This window comes from Nicotiana tabacum, chromosome 1 (genome assembly GCF_000715075.1).
Source record: "Nicotiana tabacum cultivar K326 chromosome 1, ASM71507v2, whole genome shotgun sequence".
NCBI classification, from domain to species: Eukaryota; Viridiplantae; Streptophyta; class Magnoliopsida; order Solanales; family Solanaceae; genus Nicotiana; species Nicotiana tabacum.
Window position 1 is genome coordinate 70,923,145 of NC_134080.1, and position 27,224 is coordinate 70,950,368.

General features: G+C 35.4%; 2 protein-coding genes across 6 annotated transcripts; one reads left to right on the forward strand and one right to left on the reverse strand.

Annotated features, from left to right (window-relative positions):
- The first annotated feature begins 9,824 nt into the window (after positions 1-9,824).
- Positions 9,825-19,280, forward strand: LOC107807129 (MLO-like protein 9). The gene is made up of 15 exons (XM_016631447.2): positions 9,825-11,189; positions 11,538-11,595; positions 11,716-11,942; positions 12,804-12,920; positions 13,129-13,186; positions 16,179-16,264; positions 16,537-16,611; positions 16,685-16,773; positions 16,898-16,947; positions 17,061-17,101; positions 17,190-17,363; positions 18,512-18,547; positions 18,635-18,702; positions 18,813-18,873; positions 18,960-19,280. Exons 1-15 carry the CDS (start codon positions 11,061-11,063, stop codon positions 19,278-19,280), a joined length of 1,590 nt encoding a protein of 529 aa, XP_016486933.1. The 5' UTR covers positions 9,825-11,060.
- On the reverse strand, positions 11,587-26,651 carry LOC107807130 (uncharacterized). Of its 5 annotated transcripts, none has more exons than XR_012708558.1 (11): positions 26,495-26,651; positions 25,033-25,309; positions 24,740-24,832; positions 21,584-21,728; positions 21,366-21,476; positions 21,195-21,277; positions 21,059-21,116; positions 20,341-20,425; positions 19,102-19,275; positions 17,281-17,408; positions 11,587-11,940 (listed from the first exon to the last, which is right to left on the reverse strand). XR_012708558.1 is itself a non-coding variant. In XM_075251528.1 (9 exons), the coding sequence occupies exons 2-8, from the start codon at positions 25,279-25,281 to the stop codon at positions 20,346-20,348; spliced, it is 819 nt and encodes a 272-aa protein (XP_075107629.1). In that variant the 5' UTR covers positions 25,282-25,309; positions 26,495-26,651; the 3' UTR covers positions 17,281-17,408; positions 20,341-20,345. The 5 variants fall into 5 exon arrangements, 3 of the variants coding, with proteins under 3 accessions (XP_075107629.1, XP_016486934.1, XP_016486935.1); XR_012708559.1 differs by lacking the exon at positions 11,587-11,940 and adding an exon at positions 16,386-16,697; XM_075251528.1 differs by lacking the exons at positions 11,587-11,940; positions 19,102-19,275.
- Between the last annotated feature and the right edge of the window lie 573 nt (positions 26,652-27,224).

A 27,224-nucleotide genomic window follows, 5' to 3' on the forward strand; every position in this document is an offset into this window, starting at 1 on the left:
TGTTCCTGGCCCTTTTTCTTTGTTCGCTTCGTACGTATTTTGCTTTACGGTGTCATCAAAGAATGATATTTTCTTATCTTTTTGTCTTTGGCTTTTCCCGATTCCCTTTCACTTTCTTTCTTTTTCTTTTTTAGCGGTGAATTACGTATAAGTTAATCTTAGACCATATTTGGTGCTTCTTACTAGTTTAAGAAAATTAACTTTCAACTCTAATTGAAAAATACCTATAACATAGTAGTGTTTCCATGTAGTAATAGTTTTTTTGTCAAGAATAGTATTTTAATTTGGTTAGTTTTGGCAAAACAACCTTGGGGTTCTTTTTTCAAATTCTATAGTAAAAACTAGAGTAACTACTTTAATATTCTATTTTTACCAAGGAAGCAAGATACAATAGAATATAATAGGGGGATGGCGGTAGCTTAAGGGGGAAAGTAGTGATTATATGTCGCAACTAAACAGTGATTAACTTGATTTCTTTTAATTTTTGCAGAACATAGAACCACTAAAATTGACAAAAAAATAATCATTTACATGCTTTAACTAGGAGTGTAACCTATTAAACATTAACTTTAAAAAAAAACTATTAAACTCTTATAACGTCGAAAATATATGTACCTATTAAACATAAATCGGTGACATGACAGTTTACTGCTCGAACTTGAGCGCGCACGGCCCAAAAATGAAATTTTCAACCTACCTTTTCTCAAACACTGACCACTATCATTGTGCAACATTTTTCAGTCAGCTGTCTTCCTTCTTCCTAGTCTTCTCCTCCTCCTCTTTACTTTTTTTGCCAGAATTTTTGGTTTAGATGCCTTAACTGAGAATTCAAGCTATTAAACCACTTTTTTTATAAATAGAAAATGTACCTATTAAACATGCCTTGATGATGTGGCAAATTGCATGTCTACCACTCGATCTTGAGACTTGAGCGCGTACGCAAAAATTAAAAAATGAAGTTCTCGCCAAGAAAATTAACTCCAGTCTAATCTTTTCTCATATTCCTGCCATCATTTTTTTAAATTTTCTAGTTATCTCTTTTAACAAACCCATGTCAAACTCTTCTTCTTCGGGAGTTAAACAAGTCGTCTCAATTGCGGGCAAGCAATAATACACTCAATTCAATCTTGATTCTAACATCTCACTCACATATGCATAGCAGACACACTACAGTTTTAATTTACATGTCTTGTGCATATATATAAAATAAATGTAGAAATAAAGTAGTGGAGCATTTCAACTGGGGACTTGCATATAAAATTCGCTACTTTTGGATTACAAAATACTAACTAAGGACTCCATACTGACAGAGCAAAGTCTACATAATTTCTCAAGTCAAAAGGGTTCAGTTTAAGTTTGGTCGGTTAATTCATTCTTTATAGTACCATTTTCTTATGCAAGCCTTACTCGTCTACCTTCTAAATTATATACTCTCTGATCCACAATAAAGTGACATTTTGACCTTTGATATGTCCCTTAAGAAAATACTAACTCCTTAAAAAAGTATTTTGACTAAATTACCTTTAATTAAGATTTGCATATTGTTAACTTGACACACTTGGATATATATGTAAATAAGGACAAATTTGAAAAACTAAAGTTAATTCATTCTTGATGTTACGCGGCGCCTTCCTGAGGTTCCTTGGAAGGGCGACGTAAGGCTAAGCAACCGATGTCAGTGCAGTTGATGTCCGCCAACCGAGGTCCCCTCTGTATGCTAGATGAGATTGTCAGTGCCGTACGGAAAAACCAATGTCAAGAGCAATTGCGGAAACGAAAATAAGAATTCAGAATGAAAGCTTGATTGCATTAATGAAAGTTATTACAAAAGGCTACGAGGGGGAGAGACACCCGTATAGAGAAATGTTTGCTTGCTAGAAAGTTTGATTGCTTGGTCCCCTAATAATATAATGCTTAAAAATAATAAACCAAAGTTACAAGACTTGACCTAACTAAGCTAAAGAAACATAATGAAAGTACATGAAATAAAACTACTCTATATTTACAATGAAAAGGACTTAGTTTTTTACAAGGCAGAAAACAGGTCAGTTGGCAGCAACTTTGTCTTTCGCATCAGGGTTTGCGCGCGCAGTGCTATTGGCGTGCGCGACACTATTTGGAGTCCGCCTGCGGTTGGCCGCGAGCAAGGCATCAGGATCTGCGCGCGGCATTGTCTGTGCGCGCGACGGTGTTGGCATCATCATGAATTATGCTTCTTTTTTCCAACTCTGTGTTGCACAAGTGTGTGAGCATTACTGTCAAAACTGTAATTTTTCTCCTTTTTCTTTCAAGGTTGACTTGTAGTTACAAATCGCGATGTAAAGTTAATTTTGGACCCGTCATCGTGTATAAGTTGAATAATAATAAGGGGCAATATATAAAAATCAGCGTTAGCTTGTAATTTGCCTCCTTAAACAAATTTTTACCTGACTATTAAATGTTATATATGTACTTTAAATGTGATTATATTATAAAATATGATTGATTATTTGAAAATAAAAAAGAATCAATAATTGAGGGAAAATGTCAACTAATTAAGGCAAATTAAATATATCTCATTTAATTTCTTTTTCTTCATTCTAATCTCTTCACTCTTCAAAACGAACAAATTAGTTAAACCAACATCACGACCAAAAATTCGTAATTGGAAAGTAAATCGAAAAGACTTTTGCAACTCGACATACAATGGTCATTAATTTATTTCAAGCTTAACGGATGGTTTGGACAAGCATCTATATACTTCTTTCTTCTCTTCCTTCTTGCTTCATAAGAGGATAATTAAACACATATTAAATGGAAAAGAATTAAGATGAAAATCAAAACATGCTTACAGAAATTCTGAGTAATATCACCTAATTAGAAGGTCTAACTACGATATTCAATGATTAAAACTCATTCTAGGAAACCAAATTTAAATTTGCACTTCCAACTTTTATTGAGATGTATCACTTAGCTTACACGTCATAATCACAACAACAAAAAGGCCTCACCGAATCACACAAAAAACGCAATCTAACCTAACTTTGATTGATCTTTTCACCCCACACCAAAAAATTAAAAAAAAAAAAAGAAACTATTCTACTAACCCCTTTTATTTATGGGTTTATTTTGGAACTAAGCTCTTCAGTTTAAGTTATATATTAATTATTTACCATCAGTATAATTTAACCGACTATGCACGTTAACGTCTAATTAGGAGTACTTGATATGAAATTACGGATGTTGTAGATCAACAAAGCGTAATTTTACATTGTGAGTCAGAGACCGTAAACTCATTTTCATCATAGGGTATATATATAGTTGGTCGTTATCTTCTTGTGCGTCTTTGATTGATTAAAATTTGAGAGGAACGCTACAACGAAGAGAGAAGCAAGGGTGTCAAGATTTGGTAGAAGGAAAATGTTTTCCTATAAAATGAGTGATTTTATTTATTTTTCTTTGTCTGGTTGGTGAGTAAAAAACTTTTTAGGAAAATAATTCTTTATGCTGCTTTCCTCAACTCACTTCCCCTCCCCCTCAAATCTCACGTTTCATGTACTCTTCCCTCCCCCTCCAAACTCTATTTTCTTCAAGAATTTAATTATTTTTTTCAAAATTTACACAAACCCAAAGGAACTAATGTGCTGCTTTACTTTTTGTGCACAAGAACAACGTTGAAATTTGAGCTCGATAACTAAAAAGAAAATACTTTATTTTGTTTGAAAAGAAAGTACCCTTTCTACGACATGAAAAGAAATTACTCATTGTGTTGAATGAAGAAAATACTCATTAAATATTTTTTCTACATCATGAAAAAAATACTCAATTTGTTGAAATGAAAGAAAATATTTTTTCTACATCATCAAAATAAAGTACTCGTTTTCTTGAAATGAAAGAAAATTTTTCTAGATCATGAAAAAAAAAGGTACTCATTTTGTTGAAAAAAATACTTTTTCTATTTCACGAAAAGAAAATACTTAGTTTGTTGAAAGAAAAGAAAATACTTTTTCTGTATTATGAAAAGAAAGTAAAGAAAGTACTCGTCTTATTGAAATGAAAGACAATATTTTTACTATATCATGAAAAGAATATACTCATTTTGTGAAATAAAAAAAAGTACTCTATTTACAACATGAAAATAAAGTACTCTTAATAATAGTTCTATTTAAGATAGGTTGTGCGGGTTAGGGGTGGGGGTGGGGGTGAGTTGGTGAATAGGTCGGAGAAAGGTTAAAAAGAAGTTTCGGAAAATATTTTTCATTCTTTTAATAGGGAAAATATTTTTCTCCAATTGAAGAAAACTAAGTTCATGAGGAAAATATTTTCCAAAACATTTAAACTAACCATGATGGGACAAACCCATGTGAGCAAAATGAAAAAGTCAAGAAAAAGAAAGAAAGGAAATATAGAAAAAGACCGAAAGAAATAAGAGTCAGGAAAGACAGGTTGCAAATGTGAAAGAAGAATTTGGTGCACAGTTTGTGGTGTTGTCCTCTTCGTATTCACATTCACTGAATATTTTTTCCAACAGACGTTCTGTCTATAAATAGGTATTCCCTTCTTCAGTTATATATCATCCCTCAAATTTCTTCTTTCTCTTAGGATTAATAAAACATTCTCTATGTGGCAATGGAGTAGGCAAAAATTATCGAACCACGTAAATCTTGTCTTGTCTTGTTTTACGAGTTTTTATTATTTTTCTCTTGAAATTATTATATCCTTCATTTAGTCCAACACGCTTCCCAACAACTGATATCAAAGCATGGGCAAATATAATTCTGGTAGAAAAATACGATATTGGTTTAGGTACTATTCACAAGAATAGTGCGACACTATTGATCATCAGTACTAACACTATTCACAATAGTGAAATACTATTCATTAATAGTGATAGAAGCGATCGCTATCCTTCTTCCTTTCTTCTTGTCTTGAATTTTTATAGAGCGGCTCACCAATAGTGATTGTTGTCTACCTTATACAATTGGGACATTTTTTCTTACACGGAGTAGTAATAGTAAAACATAGTGCTCAGCCCAAAATATAATTTAAAATGTCATTTAAGTGTTGTAAGCACGTGATTTTTGCCCTATATGAGAATTACTCCCAAAAAATTCAAAATAAAATGATTTTCCTTGGTGTGCAATTTTGAGTATTTTTGTGACATTTTTGGATGATTATTTGTATTTTTCCTTGCATGTTTATTTGTTAAATTAATAAAAATACAAAAATATGTCACATTTTGCAGGTAGGATTTAATTCTACAATTGTTAGTAATTAAGTTTGTTTTACAAAAATTAAAAATTACAAAAATAGGCATCTTTTGCATTTTTAGCATTTAATGTCCAAATATACAATTTTATGCTTAATTATTACTTAATTGTGCGTTAATTGTTATTGGGAGTTAATTTGCTCTTTTATAACTTAATTTAGTTCTTAATATTAATTTAAGTATTTTTATAATTTAATTTTAGAAAAATAAAAGAAGAAAAGAGGGCAAAAATACAAAGAAAAATCAGATTGGGCAACTTCTTCAATTTCAAACCACAGGCCCAAACAATTGTCCAACCTTCCCCACGACCCGGTCCACTTCAAACCGGGTCGACCCGGTCCGTCCCATTAACCCAAATACCCAACACCGCTTCTTCATTTGTGTCCAACACAAAAAAAAAGACAAACACAAAAACCCTAAAACCTAAGAAAAACCATCCGCCCCCCTCTCTTCTTCTCCAAAAATCCAAAAACCACCCACCTCCTATGGCTGCCCCTGGCAGCTTCTCCAAGCTCATCCATGGCTGCCCTGCCTATCCCCTCAACACACACACACGCACGTCATTATTCATCACCCTCACGACCCCAGAACAAGCTCCAACACCATCGTCGCTGCCTCGTCGAGCTCGAGCATGAACTCGCATGGTCGTTGGTCGCCATGTCTTCATCTCCTTCGTCGAAGGCGACACCTCGCCATGAACGACTCCTCAAACGACCAAATGACCTGCTAGCTGCTGCTGCGTACCTTCCTCTTCGCCGCCGCTGCTGCTTCTTCTCCTCCATGCTGCCCTCCCATGGCTGACCCTTTCTTCGTCGACGACCACTCATCACCATGGTCGCTTTCTGCTTCGACGAGCAGCTGCTCCCAGCCAAACGACCCTACTGTGCACGTCGAATAGCTGAGGCTAAAACAAACCCCGCTGTTGCGTCGTCTGCCTCGCCGCTGCTGCTGCCCGTCGAGCAGCCGGTCCGAGGCCACCCCGTCGCCGCTGCTGCGTCGTCAACCAAGCAGGTCACACTGATTTTGCTGCTTTCATCTTCTTCGCGCAAACAAACCAAACGCACCCCCAGCTGCTTCTGTTTCACCACTGCTACCCGCGCCATTGCTACTGCTTCGGCGTTGCTTCAGTTGCTTCTTAGGTTCGTCTTCGTCGTCGTTTGTTCGAGTTTTGGTCAAGGTTTGTCGAAACAGTTCATACATATTTCGTTTCGATCCGGTTAGTAGATTTCGAGTTTTATTTTGTCCGTATTTCGTTTTGATATTTCTCGAATCTAAAATCGTTAGATATTTGATTTTTTGTTTTGTTCATGTTCATATGCAACCCCTAATCAGAACCAGAACCAGAGATAGAATCAGATGCAGAACTAAATCTGGAGTCAGGACTTGAATCAAATTCGGGATCAATTACTCTTGAACCTACATAAGGAAATCTAAAAGAGCCACGAATGCTCCAGATAGGTTAACTCTCTCTCTCTCTCCCCACTATTTACTTTTGACTGATGCTGGAGTGTTGAAGCAATGCAGGTGATAAACCCTGATAAGTGGAAGCTAGCCATGAAAGAAGAGATGAATTTTCTTCAAAAGAATAAAACATGGATACTTACAGAGTTACCAAAAGGAAAAAAGGCATTGCAAAATAAGTGGGTGTACATGGTCAAGGAAGAGCATGGTGGTAAGAAGATATATAAAGCACGATTAGTTGTAAAACGCTTTCAGCAGAAGGAAGGAATTGACTACATGGAGATCTTTTCTCCTGCAGTCAAATTAACCACTATCAGGTTGGTGCTAAGTATCGTAGCTGCAGAAAATTTGCATTTGTAGCAGCTAGATGTTAAAACTGCTTTCTTGCATGGTGACCTTGAAGAAGACATCTACATAAAGCAACCTAAAGGTTTTCAAGTTTCTAGTAAAGAAAACCTTGCTTGAAAACCTTGTGTCTAAGTTGAAGAAGAGTTTGTACGGTTTGAAACAAGCTCCTCGACAATGGTACAAGAAATTGATGGATTCATGCATAACAATGGTTTCACGCGATGTGAGATGGACCATTGGTGTTATAACAAAACTCTTGACGAATCCTATATCATTTTACTATTGTACGTTGATGATATGCTAATTGCAGGAAAGTGTTGCTCTATCTGCCATTGAAGCAGAGTACATGGAAATCTCAGAAGCTGGAAAGGAGATGATTTGGCTCAAGAATTTTCTTAAAGATCTAGGTAAAGAGCAGGACAATTGCGAGCTTTTCAGCAATAGCCAGAGTGCAATTCATCTTGCCAAGAATCCAATGTTTCATGCAAGATCGAAACATATCCAGTTGAGGTATCATCATATCCGAGAGTTGATACGTGAAGAAACTCTTTCACTACAGAAGATACCAGGATCGAAGAACCCGACAGACATATTGACCAAAGTTATCGGTTTGACAAACTGAGGCTCTGCACTGCCTCAGTTAGCCTTCGAGATTGATAATATGAAGGCGCCAGCAGAGGATGGCAAATATTTTTTTTATTTTGATGTATATGGGTTTAAGGAGAGATTCTAGGACAAACCCATGTGAGCAAAATAAAAAAGTAAAAAAAAAAAAAAGGAAGTAAAGATAGAAAGAGACCGAAAGAAATAAGAGTAAGGAAAGGCAGGCTGCAAAATGTGAAAGAAGAATTTGACGTGCAGTTTGTAGTGTCGTCCTCTTCGTATTCACATTCGCTGTAATTTTTTTCCAGTATTCGTTCTGCCTATAAATAGGCATCCCCTTCTTCAATTGTATATCATCCCCAAATTTCTTCTTTCTCTTCAGCGTAATAAAATATTCTCTGTGTTACCGTGGAGTAGGCAAAAATTGCCGAACCACGTAAATTTTGTCTTGTCATGTTTTGCGAGTTTTTATTATTTTTCTCTTGAAATTATTATATACTTCATTTAGTCCGACACGCTTCCCAACAAACCAAACATGAAAAAATTGGAAAATATTTTTGTTCGTACCAAACACACACTTTCTCTTCATTAAATTGGATTTACTATATCTATGTTTTCAAGGTTGAAAGTAGCTTCAACAGAAATAATTTTGACCCTTTCCTATGGGTTAAACTGAACTTTCAGAGAGATACAGTCCTCTCCACGGCTCATTTTCAACGGAGATATGAGGATTTCGTTGCTTTGTACTCTCATAGTTTTGCTGGATCAAACATAATGGACATCAACATATAACCAAAGAATTTTCCTACGGACACATTGGTTTGTTCAAGATGGGGAAATTCAACAACTTTAATCCTGCTTCTGTGTTGGAACTCCTCTTGCAGTGGCCAAAGCAACTAAATATCAATCTAGACCTATTTAAGGAAACTTTAATAAAACATTTTCTTAAGACATTATCTACGTCCTTGTAAATGGTAGAGATGTGTGCAGAATGGATCAAAATGGTAGCGATGGATCGGAGAAGTTGATTTGCATGTAGTAGTCTACTTGTTCTTCTAGCTAGCTAGCTCTTGATAGTACACATTGATCCAAATTGTCATCATCATGTAAAGACATGAGTGCTCCCGCTAACTCATTAACATTCAGGGGTAATATATGCAAATGATTATTGTTGAAGACAATTGGAAATTAGTATTTTTGGTGTTGTAACAACAAAAAAACCATTTCCTGGAGATCTGGTTATATTCACTAAGAGCAACAGTGATGATGTTGTGATCACCTTGAATGGAAAATAAGCACGACATTATCAAGAAAATCTTTTACGAGCAAGAATAAATGTTGTTATATGCAAGAAATATACGAAGATAGCTTTAGTCGCCACTACAAGACGTCCCTTTTACTAGCTAGCTGGCAGTTATTGGACTTTAAATGACAATAAGAAAGCCGCTAAATATATAAATTAAGACATTTCTGCGATGACTTTAGTCGCAAATTTAATCGCCGATAAATGAATATTGCTAAAGCTCAATTTTTTACTTGCAATAGTCGACATCTTTATTGTTATTGTGTATTCATTGATAAAATCTTTATTGACACCAAATATAGAACAAGATGTTGAATAACTAACTACTGGCAAAGAGTGTAGCGAAAATTTAACTACTGCTAGTGGACATATTTATTATTGCTAATTTTTTTTTTTTTTGTTATGGTGTTGTAGTTTTTTCTCGTAGCATATATACTTGAATGTTACTTAGTACTACTCCCTTTTACATTGTTACACATCAAAAAATGCAGTTACAAATAAGCTTGTCAATCTAGTAACACAAGATTTTTTTTTTACCGAACTAATGAAAGATGGTTCGAATCTCAAAATTCATACTGTTATACAGACATTATTAGAAAAATTCAAGGTTTAATTACACCAAGAAAAGTGCTCTTCCCCTCATTTTTAGATTTTCTTATGATTCATAGTTCATATTAATGCAAAGAGGAGGGTTCCCAGCTTCTTTTACCCTACTTTTACTCATTAGGCTTTTGTAAACAATGGGGATTAAAGTGCATTATAAACATTATTGTAAAAGAGGATTAAAGTGTATTATAAACTTTATTTTCCACTTAGTTCGCCACTTCTCCTACTTTTACATTTATAAGGCATATAGTTTTTTTTTTTTTTTTTTTTTACATTGTAACGGGATGGGTACCCATATCGCTTTTAGGATTGTGGAAGTACGAGGTGGTCTCCCTTTCTCTATTATAAAAGTTGTTCAATTTATATACTCACTTTGAGCTCCAATAATTTCTTTAACAATTATACAAAAAAAAAAGAAAAAGTTTTTTTTTTTAAGAAAAGAAGAAACTAGAGAACAATAACAACAACCCAGTAAAATCTCATAGGTAAGGGGTCTGGGGAGGGTAGTGTGTACGCAGACCTTACCCCTACCCTGATGGAGTAGAGAGACTATTTCCGATAGACCCTCGACTCAAGAAATTGAAAAAGACGAAAAGAGATAATATATCAGTACCATCAACAGAAACCATAGAAATAATAACAGCATCATAAGAACCAGAAAATAGATGAAACGCAATAACGATAACCAGTAAATAAGGTCCGGTGCTATGAAAAACGGAAGAATAGTGTGAGCACAACATTAACCACTAGCTAGCAGTCTAAGACAAATCCAATCAGACTATCCTCACATCCGGTACGAAGTAGAAAAATGCCCAACTACCTCCTAACCTACAACCCTAATGCTCGACCTTCACATCTAGAAAAGTTGTATTGAAATTTATACCTTCATGTTGCACCCAAGAATCAAGTCCAATAGTTAACGAAACGAATTGAAAACCATGAAATCTCATGTTTGAATCTCATTTCTTCCCATTTAAAGTCTTGGACAAAGTTATATGAAATTAATTGAAATACAAGCAAGTTGGTCCTGACAGCACCATTATAAAATAAACTTTCATACCTTCATGTCCATTTTTTCGACTTTACATTTTGTGCGACACTTGGTACTATTATGGCTTCATAATCTAACTAAATCCCTACTAATACTCTCGTTAACATGTACAAGAGGGGCAATTACGAAGAAAAATTGTGTCCAAATTTCTGCACAAAACCATCCTTTCAATTCCATCAACCAATGCAAGATTCCCCACATTTGTCTCCTTCCATAATTAATACTATCCCGGCTCAGTTCTGTTATTTTCCTCCTCACTGAACCGGTCCATGTTACTAGGTTCAACCAAATGTAATTGCATTTTTGGCTCCCATTCCATTTTTTTTTTCTCTGAAAATTCAGAGCTAGTTTTTCCCCATGAGATCTATTGGTTTGAAGGGGGAAATTAATTAAGAGAAACAATTTATTTATAATAATAACAATATTAAGAAGAAGAGAAAATGGCAGGAGGAGCCGATCCTGGTGCAAGGGAGTTGGATCAAACACCCACATGGGCTGTGGCTTTGGTCTGTGCAGTTATTGTTCTTATTTCCATTTTATTGGAAAAGGTTCTTCATGCTGTTGGAGAGGTATTTTTTACATATCATCCTTTTTTTTTACGTATAAATTTTTATTTATGTGATTCTTTCTTGAATTTCCCTTTCATATTTTGGTCATAGAATTCTCAAAAAGATAAGTTTTAAACAATTACATTGAGAGAACTACAAAATGTTGTCCTTTAGCAGAAAATAATGAGGTTCGTACGTGGCGCGAATTCGAATTAATCGAGCCAATAATTTCGAATACAGGATGGTTAAACAAAAAAAACATTTGGTTTAATGAAGGATTTGGACACTCTCATATCACATAGAAGTTGATTCTCTAGCAATTGAAATTGATATGTGATATGTTACATTGTTTGTTATTTTTAAATACAGACATTTGAGAGAAGACGAAAGAGTGCATTGGTGGAAGCATTGGAGAAGATTAAGGGTGGTAAGGGTTTTGTAATAATTAACTTACCAAATTTTTACTATTACTTTACATCAAGAAATTAGGAGGGGTTTAACTAATTAGGGATTCCCTCATAATTAATGGTTTTCAATGTTGTTGTAGAGCTTATGGTTCTGGGTTTTATATCGTTGCTTCTGACGTTTGGACAAAACTACATTTCCAAAATATGCATACCTGTAAAGGTTGCAAACACTATGTTGCCTTGTCCTGCTCAGCACGGACATGGTCATGGTCATGGTCATGGTCATACAGGAGAACATCATCGGAGGCTTCTATGGGATCATTTTAGGATATTAGCAGCTGATAGTCCTGCCAGAGCCTGCAAGCCTGTGAGTACCTTTTCTTCGATTAAAACTTCGATATAGATAGTCAAGATTCATATAGTCGGCTACAACTTCTTGGCATTGAGGTGCAATTCTTGTGTATACATTAATAGTGTAAATAATTATACTTTCAATCAGTGACGGATTCAGAATTTTTAAATCATGGGTGCTTAGTTATTTTTTATCTAAAAATTACTATTGAGATTAGGTGCTCAAGTAATATATTTATATGAATTACTAATTATTTTATATAAATAATAGTGTGTGTGACTCCAAAAGTAATGGATGCTTAAGCACCCAAAACCTATAACATGCATCCGCCATTGCTCTCAATGTAATTTAGTTTGTTGTAACAGGTAAGTTACCTTATTTTCCAGGTTACAAATCCCATACATATGGTTACCTGTAATTATTTTTAGGTAGCCTGATTGTGAAATCTTTTTTACACTACCAGCATATTGAAGTTAATTTTTCTTTTTGTGCACCTCGATTATCGGGTGATTCTGCACGCAAATGAAAAGAAATCACCTACCTTTTTGGTCTATGTTTGAATTTAAACTCCGATTTCCATAATTTCACTCACTTCATTAACCGGCACAACTAGTGACGTACCTTTTGCATGATTTAACAAACTTGACTTCCAGATTTCATCTGCTTAGAGTAACATGCTAACATCCTACTCATTTTCTTCTACTCCGTTGTCTGCTTCAATAAATCATCAGTAAGTTGTTACTAAATTTATTTTGATACTGGATTATCATTAATTAAACCAAGAAGGTTATGGATTATCGTTTTCCTCTTTTTGCTTAGATTGCTTAAATAAATATTCCTCGAAAATATACAGGCTAACAGTAATCACATTGACAGGGTCACGTTCCACTAATATCCCTCAATGGTTTGCATCAGCTACACATCTTCATATTCTTTTTGGCCGTGTTCCACGTTATTTACAGTGCCATTACTATGCTTCTTGGAAGATTAAAGGTGAGAGTTTTTCCGCATTTTCAGTGTACCGAGGACAAAGTTTTACCGTTTTAGGTCTATCAAAATATCGTTGCTCGCTGTAGTTGCAGCTTTGTTTGAGGATCAAGATTGGTTTGAAACACCCTCACAATGTTAATTCCAACTTCCACTTTTGTACTAAATACTTGAGCATTATTAAGAGACTAAACTTTATCATTGTGACATGCAGATTCGAGAGTGGAAAGAATGGGAAAAGGAAGTTGAGCATGATTATGAAGCATCCAATGGTATGGTGTGAAATCATCATGACTTAAATTCTTTTTGCTTCTTATATGCCCTAGTTTTATGCAGGCATGAGATAGTTGATGAGGCAAGTTATTGTTACGAAAAATTATTCTTGAAATTCAAGAACTACTAGGTGTCGTGTTCGGTGATATTCATGTGATTTTTAGGATAGCTATGTGGGTGCGTGATTCTTATGTTATTTAAGTGTGGATTTTGTGTTTTTAATGTGATCAAGTTCATATTTGTGTATATATGTGAAAATGGTTTGAAGAAGTAAGTTGAGAAGAGGCGCCTATAAACATATGAATACCCCTTTGTCCTTGTCATTTGGCAATCAAGTGAGTTGCAAAGAGTTCTCTCAGTAACAAAGTATTCTCCTCCTCTCCTCTAGCAGTTCTCTTCCTGTAACAAAGTAGTGGAGAGCCAAAAGTCCTCGGAATTGAAACAAGAGTGCTGAACAAAATAGAGAGATGGACCACTTGGTTTCTAATTTCGTGGAGTCACAAAGAAAATTATGAAAATTTGGTGTCTTTGCATGAAAGCAATGCTTGGCTGTGCGGAAAATAGTTGAACAGGGGCTTGAGAAACCGATAATGAAGACCTTCGTCTCAGTATTAGAAGGATATTTTGGCAAAGACAAGGAAAAAAAAATCAACAAGTCTCGCTCTCAAGTGTCATCCATCAATATTTGGGTGATACTATGTTTGAGAAGGCGGCCAATACAACCACCTCAAAAGAAACTGGGAGGTTTTGCAAAATTATCTCCAATGAATGGACAAGGTGAAGAAGGTAAGGCTTCAATCTTTAAGGGGTATTTTGAAGCTTGAAGACTGAAAGAATTCAAATCAATTTTGGATTATTGTACAAGGGTGATGGCCTTTTGAATAAATTGAACAGATATGGATCAGTTAAAAGTAGAAAACATTCATGAACATCCTTCATTCTTTGACAAGAGCAACTTTGAAAGATGACTGAGGTGAAAAAGATCAATAGAGGATGTGGACAAACGTACTATTTGTTGTCAAAGAAAGATGTAATGGTAACACATCCAACAATGAGGAGAAAACCTAATAATCATTTAAAGGTCGTGCTCATGATCGGGAAGAGGAAGAGGTCATGGTTACTAGCAAGAAGCAGAGGAAAACATAGGTATGACAAATCTCAGATTGAATGCTTTAGTTGTCATAAATTTGGTTATCACTCCTAAGACTGTCGTAGTAATATTGAAGAGACCCAATCTTGTTGATCACAAGAATAAGGAGACAACTTTGTTGCTAGCACCCAAGTAGGATGATAAGGATACTTTTAGTCCGTGGTATTCTGAGAGTAGCATCAAGCAAGAAGTCAGTCATTGGCATGACACATGCTGTGCACCGGGCATTATCGTTGAATGTGGCCTGGCATCATAAGCCAATGCCTTCCCCTCTCGACATATCATTAGGCCTTGGGCTTGCATGTTACACCCCGAAAAACATCTAGCTACGACATTATCGTTGTATGCGGCCTAGTGTCATATGCCAATGCCCTGCCCTGAAGTGGCTAACAAGCAACACCCTGAGAATATATATTAAGATGGTGGCTAAGCTTGAAGTAGAATGCTCTAAGCTCAAGGCATTTATTCTACCAGCTAAAGCACAAGTCTAATGATACTTCCTTGGTTTACGTTGAATCTTTCACTGATAGTTTGTTATATATTTAAGAACGGTTGCAATTAGTAGCCGCGACATGAGTAGTTTGGGGACAAACAATCATGACCAGTACAAATTTGACTGCCTGTCTGGATTGAATAAACATAAGCGTGAAGAGCCTCATATGAGAGACTTAGAAGCATCTATGGAGATAAATCTGATGGATGATTTTCTTGGAATGGAATGCTTGCAGCACTTAGTGATGAACTCACAATAGTGAACCCATTTAAAATCTGAACTTGGAGCCAAGATGTGAACTAGAGGAGCTATTTATTGGCAAAAATGGAGGCAGAGATGTTAAAGCTAGATCTGGAAGTAACTGAGTGCAAGGGCGAGTTTAAGATATCTAAAGAACAATTAGAAGAAATAAAGAATTACCCCGTCTACTGAAAAAAAAAAACAGTTTCCACACCAAGGAGTACTACAAATCATTAGAACCTATCCTATTGAATTATATACATATCCCTGTTCTGGTATCTTTAATGTTGCCAAGGGAGGTGAAGTAGACCAAACCAAATTACAGATATTTTATAAAATCAGTCAAGTTAGAAGATTTTTAAGGGGGTGTCAGGAAATTTTAATCTTGAAACTCTAGAACTACTAGGTGCCTGTTTGGCGTAATCCATCTGACTCTTAGGATATCTATGCTAAGGTGCATGACTCTTATGTTACGGAGTTGCATGAATCCTGGGTTTCCGATTCGGTAAAGTTCATAGTGTGCGTGAGTGAGTGATTGTGAAAGTCAGTTGCAGAAGTGAGCTTACAACATTCTATTGAGTTACAAGGAATTCTCTCTAGTCAAGTGTTCTTCTTTCTATCACTCTTCTTCTCTCGTCTAGCATTTCTCTTCCTTTTTACATTTATTTCCCCTTGGGCTCAGTGTGGCATGACATAAGATATTCTCCAAAAATGCATTTTCTTGGTGAATCATTTACCGATAAAAAACTATTGAAAACATCTTGCTTAAGAATATATATTGCATTAGATGAGGTGAATGACTTATAACCTTTTAAAAGTATGAACAATTTCCGATTCAAATCTTCCTATTCCTGTTACATACATTTGCTCCAATCATGCAAAGATTAGCTTCATTTTTTGCTATACACTATCGTCATTGAACACCCATTCCCCGTGCCCCTTGCTATCCTATTGTTGGATTTTGTTAAGTCCAACCATTCAGGCGAAAGTGATCTAAGAACTCTTCCTTTTTGTAGGATATTTTACATTTCACATTAAACCAAGAGGGATTTAATCTTTAATTCTTCACCTGTATTTCTTTTCTTTCTTATATGACCTTTCTATGCAGATTCCTCAAGATTCAGGCTTACAAAAGAGACATCATTTGTTAGGGATAATACCAGTTTTGGGACCACCCCTATCCTTTTCTACAGTGTAAGAAAAACTAAACCAACCGGGTTTTTCTTTTTTCTTTTTTGCATATTTTATCAGTATGTTTTGGATGAATGAATGGGGTTTTTGATAGGTTTATCTGTGATAATAAAAGTCGATTGTGTTTCACTTTAAGTTTTCTGTACAATTACTTATACGGTGGAATTAGTTGGTGATACAGTAATCTAACATAATGTAACGAGTGAAATGTTGTAATACGACCATTGCACGAACTATTATTTCATCTTCTCTAACTAATTTCCCACTATTTTCAGGTGTGCTTTTTTCGGCAATTTTTTAGGTCAGTTCGGAAAGCTGACTACTTGACCATGCGCCATGGTTTCATCTCGGTGAGGTTCACAAATTCAAGGCTTCTTACAATCAAATTTGGTTCTTTTGCTTATTGATTTCCTCTTGTTGCAGGTCCACTTAGCACCTGGAAGTAAGTTTAATTTTCAAAAGTACATAAAAAGATCTCTAGAAGATGACTTCAAGATTGTTGTGGGTATCAAGTACGTTCTTTTCGACGTGAACTAAAGAACATTCATCTTTTTTATGTTTTCATTTTATAAAATAACTTAAGTCTTTCTCAGGTTTTGATGCGCTACTAATGATTTACCTTTGTTATAATTGCAGCTCATTGCTATGGTTTTCTGCAGTTGTTTATCTTCTGATGAATGTTCATGGTAATTCTAGCAATCTCGATTGTTTCTATTAAGACATATAGTCTCTTGAAAGTAATTTCGATCAGAAGAATTATATTAGTTTTGATTTTGAATACAAATATATTGTGTTTCAGGATGGCAAGCTATGTTTTGGCTGTCCATATTGCCTCTAGTTGTAAGAAACCCTTATCATTATTTGATTACTTGTTGCATTCTACTTTGTTTTAAAATGAAGAGAGAACTAACCACTGGATTGGTTAAAGATAATATTAGCAGTTGGGACAAAGCTTCAAGCAATTATAGCTCAGATGGCTCTTGAAATTCAAGAAAGACATGCTGTAGTCCAAGGCATACCTCTTGTCCAAGTTTCAGACAGACATTTTTGGTTTGGCAAACCAAAGCTTATTCTTCATCTTGTCCATCTCACCCTCTTTCAGGTACTCCGCGCCACCTCCTGTATCTAACGTCTGCTGTTTGCGCATCTTTGAAAAATAACATTAATGAGTTATATATAACTCCAAGTAAAACAAGTGAGAGAGATTAAGAGGCTAAAAATATGAGAGCATGAATGTAGTCTGGACTGTTGAAGGAAATTGGGAGACTGCAGAGCAGTTTTAGATTTCAACATTATTGCGAGACCAAGTTGGGGTTTTCAATGAATTTAGGTTCTAAAAGTAGTAGAGATTTAGTACAGAGCTTATTCTTTTCTGTTAAAACATTTTCATGATGTTTTTCGTAAATAATATACATAGAAGAATATAGTTTTCTATATCTAGAAGCTTAATCTTGGTGAGCTTCCATGTGGGCAATGCTTTTGTCCGAGATCTTGCTTTCAAAAGATGATCATTGGAAGCAAATAAAAGGCAGCCCGGTGTGCACTAAGCTCCAGCTATGCGCAGGGTCTGGGGAAGGGCTGGACCACAAGGGTCTATTATACGCAACTTTATTACGCAAGATGCTGTTTCCACCTAAGTTGCTCCGACATGGCAGTTTAGGTGCCGTACCCGTGTCGACACGTCACTAGTATGGGTGTGGGTATGGGATCCGTACCGGATCTAATCAAACAATTTCGAGTACTTTGACCACGACGGATGGAAAATTCGAGACGAGATACAATTTGGTTCCCAAAATCAGAATCCTAATAACTAGGGTAAAGTTGAAGAAAATAGCATACATTATCTAAGAAATCAATCATTTACTTATCTACAACTTGAGAACAAAAAAGAAATCCACACTTTATAATCTATACTTGAGCATTTCACATAATTTCTCATAATTTAGAGACATTTTTTATATTTTTATTTTTTTGAATTATTTTTAGCCGGATCCTTGCACCCGTATCCGTACTAGGATCCATATCCCCGAATCTTAGAATTTACATCTCGAAGGATCCGATCTCTAGATCCGTACCCGTATCGGACATCCGCACCCGTGTCCGAGCAACTTAGGTTTCCACAGCGAACCCTTGACCTCCTGGCCACATGGCAGCAACTTTACCAGTTACGCCGAGGCTCCCCTTCCATCTTTCAAAATATGACCGTTGGAAGCAAATATTAAGCTAAATTTTTTCCTTTATGTTTTGCAGAATGCTTTCGAGATCACCTATTTCCTTTGGATATCGGTAAGGACACTTTCCTCAATTTCTTTTTCATTTCCATTTTTTTGTTGTTATATGTGGTGTAACATGATGATATTCCATTTTCTGCAGTATGAATTCGGGCTTCATTCCTGCTTTCATGATAATTTTTATCTCGCCTTATTGCGAGTTGCTATAGGGTAATGAACAAGTACTTATCTTCATTGTGTTAAGTTCCAAAAGCAACCAATTAGTTGAAGTTCCTTTACCATACACTCTTACTCTAGCTGATAAAAGAGTTGCTTGTCAGGTTAGGTGTTCAAATTTTGTGCAGTTACATTACACTTCCGCTGTATGCGCTAGTTACCCAGGTAACTAAAAGTTACTTATTTCATTACAAAATAAACTCAAAAACATGTTAAATACTTCATTTTCTTTCTTTTTTTGGAATTTTCAGATGGGATCAACTATGAAAAGATCTATATTTGATGATCAAACTTCCAAGGCACTGATGAATTGGCATAAAAATGCAAAAAAGAAGAAACCTACAAAGCCTGGAACAGTAGAAACACGAAAATTAGGAAGTCCAGGGGACTCACCTGAAACATCCCCGAGCACGAAAGGTGGTCATCAATCCAGAATAGAAATGTCTAACATAGAGCCATCGTCCTCTAGTCAGACCGCCAACATTGTTGCTAGTGTGGACATTCCAGAGGAAATACCTCACAACGATGGCAGGTCACGGTCCACGAACCCTGACCTACTTACAGGTCCTTGATTGGGACAATGAGCAGAGATAACTCATGTCACATAAAAAGGAAAGAAAGAAGGGGAAACGTATATTAATGTTGAAATGCTGTAACTTGAGCCAGAGATTGGCCGTTACCCTGTTTTTCTGCGCAACATTGCAGAGAAACTAGCTTTTTTGCCCCAAATTCCAGTTTGATGCTCAATTTTGTAAACTTCATTTGTACTATTATTAAAAGAGAAGTAACATGTACTTGTGAAGGCTATAAAAACCATGTTACCCTTAAAAGTGCCTAGTTATACACAATTTGAGTATTAAATCCCATGTCCTATCTTACCAGCAATAGCATTAAGGTATCATAGTGTACTTACATACTAGTACCTTTACTCCACTGTAAACTTAGATATGATATGTCTCTTGGGATTGAAGGCTGCCTAACCATAATAGGATTTTTTGGATAAATTAATCCGATTGATATATGCTTCAACTTATTGATTCCCAATTGCGAGTCTAAATATTGTAGACTGACACTTCAAAAAAAAAATTAGGGATGGCAAACGGTGCAGTAGCAGGGCAAACCTACATAAACTCTCAAAGATTTCAACCTGCTAACTTCGCACAACCAGTTAAACTATACTGCTGTCATGCCTTCATTATCACTTTTTCAGAAAAGGGGAAATCTAGCGAGTAGGGTCTGAAATGGCGTGTGATAATGTTCTTTCATCTCAAAAATTTTGCGTCTTTGTCATTATAAAAGCTCGAGGGTTCTTTGCAAATTTAAGTTTTTCGTGACCCTGGTTCATCAAGGCTATAAAAGAAAAACAGAACCTCCACAAGCTATCAGAATTTCCCAATCTGGAAATTTCTGAGATCGCTTGATTGTCACCCCAAAAACAAAACAAAAACTTGAACAAAAAAGTTCCAACACAGAATGACAATGAGAAGATGATGGCCGTTTCAAATTCCAAAGGGCATTCCAAATGTAGAAGAGAACCATTTAACACTTCTTAAATATTTTATATAATAATAGATTAACCAACCAGAAAAAACTATAGGAAAGAAAACAAACAAAACATTCTAGAAAGTATACGTTGTCTACAAAATCTTCCATTTGCGCTCCACAGCATTTGTGATCATGGATATGCAGTATGCAGCACTCAATGGATAATCAGAAACTGCAAGATAAATTAAAGACGAGGTTCAGTTGCAGTAAAAATGCAATAATTTGCGACGATGATAATTTTCCCATAGAAGAAACAGTATGGACCTAGTTTAGCATTTACACAGAATATGCATACATACGTCGCTTCCAGAGGGTAGGTAGAAATGAAGGAGCCTAGACTATAACTCGTCACTTATATGCATAGTGAGCTCTCATATTCTAAGATGCAGTTTAGAGCCTGTATTGCTTCAGAGTTGACATGTGATACTGAACCAACCAACTCATAGGGAGAGAACAATCTCTCACTTTACAATACATTTTGTATGGAATATACTAGAATAACATCACAAAATCAAAGATTATGTGACATTCCAACCATATCTACATTCAAAACCAGCCACAGCCAATTTAATTTTCATTTGCCAAAGTAATAAGTGGCTCTCAAGAAGTACTTCTACTCTCAAGGAAGATCAATAGTACCCTAGTGTCATCAATTGAGCATACAGACACAAGTAACAGATGTACGAAACACTCCTACACGTTAAACACTAGCTACGCAAATCAAGACAAAGGCAGAAAAATCACACAATAGCACTCTAATTGTTATTGGACAAAAAATTACAAGAAAAGAGGAATATTAGCTTACTCGATAGATAATCTTCGACATAATCTTTATCAATTTTCCCGTGGGCCATTGCCCCAACCTGCATATGTCAAATATCCAGAAAACTATAACTTCACACAAAAGGAAGTTGTCTATAGAAAATTACACTAGAACATACCACAAAAACAAGGTTCATGTCCTTGTTGATGCCATTAACATATTCCTGAATATCCACCAGCTTCTCAGAACTATGAGAGAGGCCTGATGCATAAGAGAAGTGGTGTATTAGTCAATTGTCAAGAGCATTCCATTAGAAAAGAGAAGGAACTAAAATAGATAAATTATTCACCTATCTTTCTACAGTCAATGGGTAGGTGCTTTGAAACAGGGTTTTCTATAACACGTAACAGTTTCTCTCGCTTACCAACAGCAGTTATGCTCCGGTTTAGTAGCAGCTGCACTGAATTTGAAGCAACATCAGAAAACAGCAAAATTAGACAAATCAGAGATGGTAATAAGCATGAAAAGAGATGGGTGAATTTTTTTGCTCAAGGTAATTTAACTTACACATAATGCCAGCAAATCGTTTAAACGTCCTAGGAATACGAACATGAGATTTTACTTCAAATAGGTCACCTTTCTCAGTCTTCACATACAAAGCTTTTAATCTCCCAGCTTTATTCACTCGGCTATCTAAAATTGAAAGCATTGCCTGTGAAAGGAAAGAAGAACTTATATAAATTCTTTCGGAAAAAGATGAACTAGGATTTTTAACTAATTGCATTGCCTCATAAAACAATCATGAACTTTTTGCGATAATTAATTGCAAATGAAGTTTGTGAACACCAATTCCTTTCTTTCATTAGCTTTGGAACTAACTTATTTTGCTTACGTACTAAGGACTGAAAACAGATGGAAGCAGTAATTACTGTCCCAAAAGGAGGGAGGATAGGGCAAGAAAGCACTTTCACAAAAGGAGGCTTGGGCATCAATTAAAATGTTTAGATCCTACAAGTCCCGAGGTGGGATCAAGCAAATATAGCTACATCTGATCTTCTTCCTGCTTTCTCCCTTCCGCTAGAAGGATCTAACAGAAAGTGGATCAGTAGAAGGTTAAAGAGGAAGCAACAGCTCTCCACTGCAATTTCATCTATGCTCCCAGTTCCAATAAACAGTCAGAAACTGAACCAGAAAGAAGTAGAATAGAAGCAAGATCAACTGACAAACTCACCCTAAAGAACTAACATCAAGCAAAACATGGAAGGGAAATTCACAGCCAAACCAATCCATAACTGCATCTTTTCATGTAAGGTAACGGAGAGGCTTTAGAAAGAAATAAAGCTTACAGACAAGACAACATCCGACAGTTGATATTTTCAAATGTATAAATCAAACAATCAGGATAAAGAGAAAGAGCCTGAGTTGCACAGAACCGGAGGGTGGTGGGTTGAGAAGGCATCTGATTTCATATCCCCCCCCCCCCGCCCTCCTTTTTAACACTTAATAGTGGCTGAAATTTAATTGTGAAGTGTTGGTTGGGCACCTAAGAGAAAAACACGTTTACCCACTTATCCATAGTCCTAACTCTGTCATGTTCTCTAAACTCTTCAGTAGAATTTTCTTTTTGATCTCTTGGACATAAAATACCAATTATAGATGGACGGCATATATAAGATGCTGCCCCAATTGCAAAGTAGATTATAGAGTTAAATAAGTGGACTCTAGAGCAGGATTGTAAAAAGCACTCGCTTCCTCACTTAAAGCGAGAAGTGAAGCGACGCGACCCCTTACCCGCTTCTGCTATAGGAAGCGACTCAGGTAGACAAAAGCGTGCGCTTCCCACTAAAAAGCGAGAAGCGACGAAGCGAAGCGAATCGAGTGAAGCGTGCGCTTCTTTGTTTTAAACAACTGCCAGCCTATTTAATTAAAAAAGAAGGGTGTTCAGTGTTTTTTTATTAAAACACGACCAGCAGCAACAGGAACTAGGGTTCCCTTCTCTTCTTCTTCTTCTTCTTCTTCTTCTTCTTCTTCTTCTTTCAGCGTCCAAATAGCAGCGAAATGCTGGCGATCTTTTCTTTTTTACCTTCGGTTCTTTTTTCTAAGTCTTCTCCTCTTCGCTGAAATGCTGCCCAGTTCTTCTTCCATTGTTTTTATGCTGCCCAGTTTTTAACAGAATGGTATACTGCCCTTCCTTTTATTTTAATATTTTTTTTAAATTCCGCTTCACTTCAAAAAAGCGAGCGCTTCGCTTCTCGCTTCTCACTTTAAGCGAAATGGGGGTTGTCGGTTTTCCTCCTTCACGCTCTTCACAACACTGCTCTAGAGTGAATAAGCAAGATGTTGCCTTTTCAGCAAGTTAGACTTCAGAAAGGCATATGCATGATGCTTGGGAATATGGCATTTGTCAGAAGATGGAGAACAACTGGAAAAGGTTATGCGTAACTATGTAGAGATTCCATTCTAATAACAAAAATTGCCAGAGGAAGAAACTGGAGAGTTTTGGAAGGAAAAGAGAGATCCATAGTGCAAATGAAAATGATTTTGTTGTTTATCATTTACATTTGGAGCACACATGATGTTCCCACTTGTATAATGACGGGGTAAATAAAAGAACTCATCTTAATAGAGTTTGAAAGAAATCATCTTTGTAAAATTTGTTTTTTTAATAAGGTAATTAAATGTCATTAAAAGGCATCAAGAAGATACAAATATTACAAAAGAGGGAAAAATGTCAGCTACAAACGGCAAAAACTATCATAAGGGTAACGAGCTGACAAATTACAGGGCAAAGATTCACCCAACTAAAAAGGTTAACCAAACATTTAGCTTTTAGGGAGCTCCTAGAAGTTGAATACCATCATAACATATGTGGTTTCTTTCAATCCAAATAAACCAAAAACTATAAGCAGGCGCCATAAGCTAGATATGCTTGATGTCTTTATCAACTCTCCTGAGACCCCATGCTTCATAGACCTCTCTGACACTATTAGGCATAAACAAATTCAGTTCAAATATGAAAAAACAATCTTTGTAGAATTTTTTTGTACACATCTCATATCGGGAAATTCTGTTTTTTTAATATAAAAAGATATACGGAGTATTATTTATGAGATGTGTACTTATGGACTAGAAAAATAAAATCTAGAGAAAAGGTAAGCGTATGTATGGTCTAAAAGACGCGGGTGTTCTCATTCCTAATTCCATCTTCTCTTTCTCGTTTAATACAACATCATATTGTATCCTTAAAAGAAATAGAAAGTTCCATCAGAAAAGTGAATGTGTAATCACTTATAAGTCTAGATGATTTTTTTAGAATAATCACTAGTAAATATATATATGATCAAAGAGCAATTAAAATGACTACTTGGAGATTTCATGGCCAACTACCAGATATCTCTTTCCTTATCATTATTCTTTTTTAGTAATTGGGGCACTGAATAATCACAGGTTACTCAGACTCAACTTGAACCTGTGATCGTATCTCAGCTTGCTTGTTTTAGCTTTGGCCGGACAAATTGACCAACTTAGTTCACTCATAATAACATATCAAGTCTCTACTCATGACATACTACTTTCACTTGCAGGACTCAATACCTGACCAAGCCACTCCACCAGACAAAAGTTTTGACACATGCAAAAATTGTCTCAAATGACACACTTAAAATCTGAAAGTCTACAGGAACATCATACTATAGGTAACAAGATAGGCAAAAGTCAACTAACCTGATGAGCAATATCAGGTCGATAATCAGAAGGGTTTCGATTATTCTTCTTCAGAAAGTTGGAATGTTCATCTGAGTTGAGAAATTGGGAAGTCTGCATAAACAAGAGGAAGATATCATTACACACTATAGGGTAACTCCTATTCCTTTATATTTATACACAGACAAAGATAAAGACAATTAATAAGATGAACTGTAAGAGCATATACCGAAGATAATCAAAAGCTACAAGCTTCTTGTAAAGCAGACTGTGTAATCAAAAGCAAAATTGAACAAAGAAAAAACAGACCTTACCTTTCCAATTTTAGCAATTTCCAGAGAAGCTCTTTCGATGATGAAAATAACACCAGGTTTGGTGCTTTGATCAGTTGAAACAGCCGGAATACCAGCCAGTAAATCTACAACTCGTTCAGCTGCCTCTGCCTCTGTGTCTGCTTCTGTTCTCCCTCTTTTTCCTGACTCCTTTTCCTCTATTTCTTCCTTATCATAATTCTCTCCTTTCTTTTTCCTCTTTTCCCCTTTTACTTTGTACGCTCGCACCATTTCAATTTCTTGTCACACCTTCAAGGAACTGCAACGGCGGCTCTAGGGTAAGGCAAATGAATTATTTTAAGGCCCCCAAATATTTATTTAAGGCCCCAACAATTACTATATTATTATATAATATATACTCCATAATTTATATTTATATAATTATTAGTAAAAGATTTCAAATTTTAAAATTTTAATAGAGATAGGATTGAGTGAGTTATTAGATAATTTTTAAAATTATCTAAATATTATTAAATAATGTATTTGAGTTATTGAATAAATATTAAAAAATATAAGTTCCTAAAAATAATGAATATTAATCTCACCTAAGCTAGCTCAATAAAACAAGGAAATCATACTTCATGTAAGTCTTTCTATGCCTTATCATGATTTATGAGGAATGAAATATCTTGTGAAAATAATTGTTATCTTTGTTATCGGAGACTATAAACAAATAACATAAAAAATACTTTTGCCATAAATATTCAAAGATAATAAAACAAAATGAAAATTTGAATCTTTTGATCTTTTATAAATTTTAGAGGGATGGGATAGAACTATAGTTCCTAGAAAAATATTGAGAAATAATTGTTTAAAGTCTTAAATGACAAATATTGAATTATAAGAAATATATAATACTATATTAAAAATATAGGAAGCCATTCACATGGAATCCATTGCTTGTTAAGGACTCTCATTCTTCCACTCTAGCATGTTTGCTTGCCCTTTGCAAATGGAGAGTTGGAGATAACCAAGTCCAAAGAGGTAAATGACACAAAGTTTAAAGAAAAATAATTCTCTTTGGAATTTATGATCTTAAATATGCTATAATATTTACTGGATTATGAAACAAGAAGTTTAAAATTAAACTTTGTTCAAATATATAGAGGTGTCATCCATTCTGAAACAGAGACTTAAAAAAATAAATAACATCATTTGAATGGGAGCAGAGATAATAACTTTTTTCTGTGTAATGTCAGAATATTCAAATTTTACTTGTTTACAAATCAGTAATCTTGTTCAAAGGTTTTGGTTTTAGTCTCCCTTCTATGTACTAATAAAATTCGCTTTATATAAAGTAGGGGCTAATGCCAAACTCCCCATTACGATGGGCCAGCATAGCCCAGGGTGAATGGCTTCAATTTAAAAAATTGAATTGAAGCTTTATTACATGGAATTTATTCAAAATAACCTATTTTTGCAGTATTAATTGTAACAGGCTTACCGCATAAGTAAAGGGATAAGAGTTGTTGCGGAAAAGATGAAGAGGAACACGCACTGAGATTCTGCCGGAGTTGGCTGCAGGAAGAGGCAGAGAGAAGTGAAGTAGCGACAGAGATATTTGGATTTTGGAGGGTTGGGGATTTATGCTGATGCCTTAATCTTCACCCGACATAGTTTTTGGGCCGAGGCATGTCATTATTTGGGCTTGGGACAAAATTAGTAATTAGTCATTTTCTAGTCAAAATAACACGGGTTAGCCAGTTTGGTAATTAAAAAATAGCCAGCATTTGGAAAGTTATTAAAAAATAGCCACTATATTGCTGAAACAACATACTATGTTGGACCTCCAGCACACGGAAAGTCCCAGCATAATATGTTGGGTTATAGAGCTCCTACGTATAAACTTACAACATATTATATTGGAACTCCAGCACATTATGAAATTCAAGTATATTATGTTGGAATCTCATATGTAAAATATTCGAACTCCAGCATATTATGATGGAATTTTTCCAGATTTTTAAGGGTACTTTTGTTCAAATTTTATCATTACATGAAAAAATTGCTAAATTTCGGTTACTTTTGAAGTTGTGGTTATTTTCAATTACCAGTTGTAAATTTGGCTATTTCTAATTTTTTACCCCTACTATTAGCCTTTAGGCACGATTTAAAAAGCTATTAGACTTTAGGCATTTTATTTAAATGTAGGTATATTTTGGATAAAAGTACCC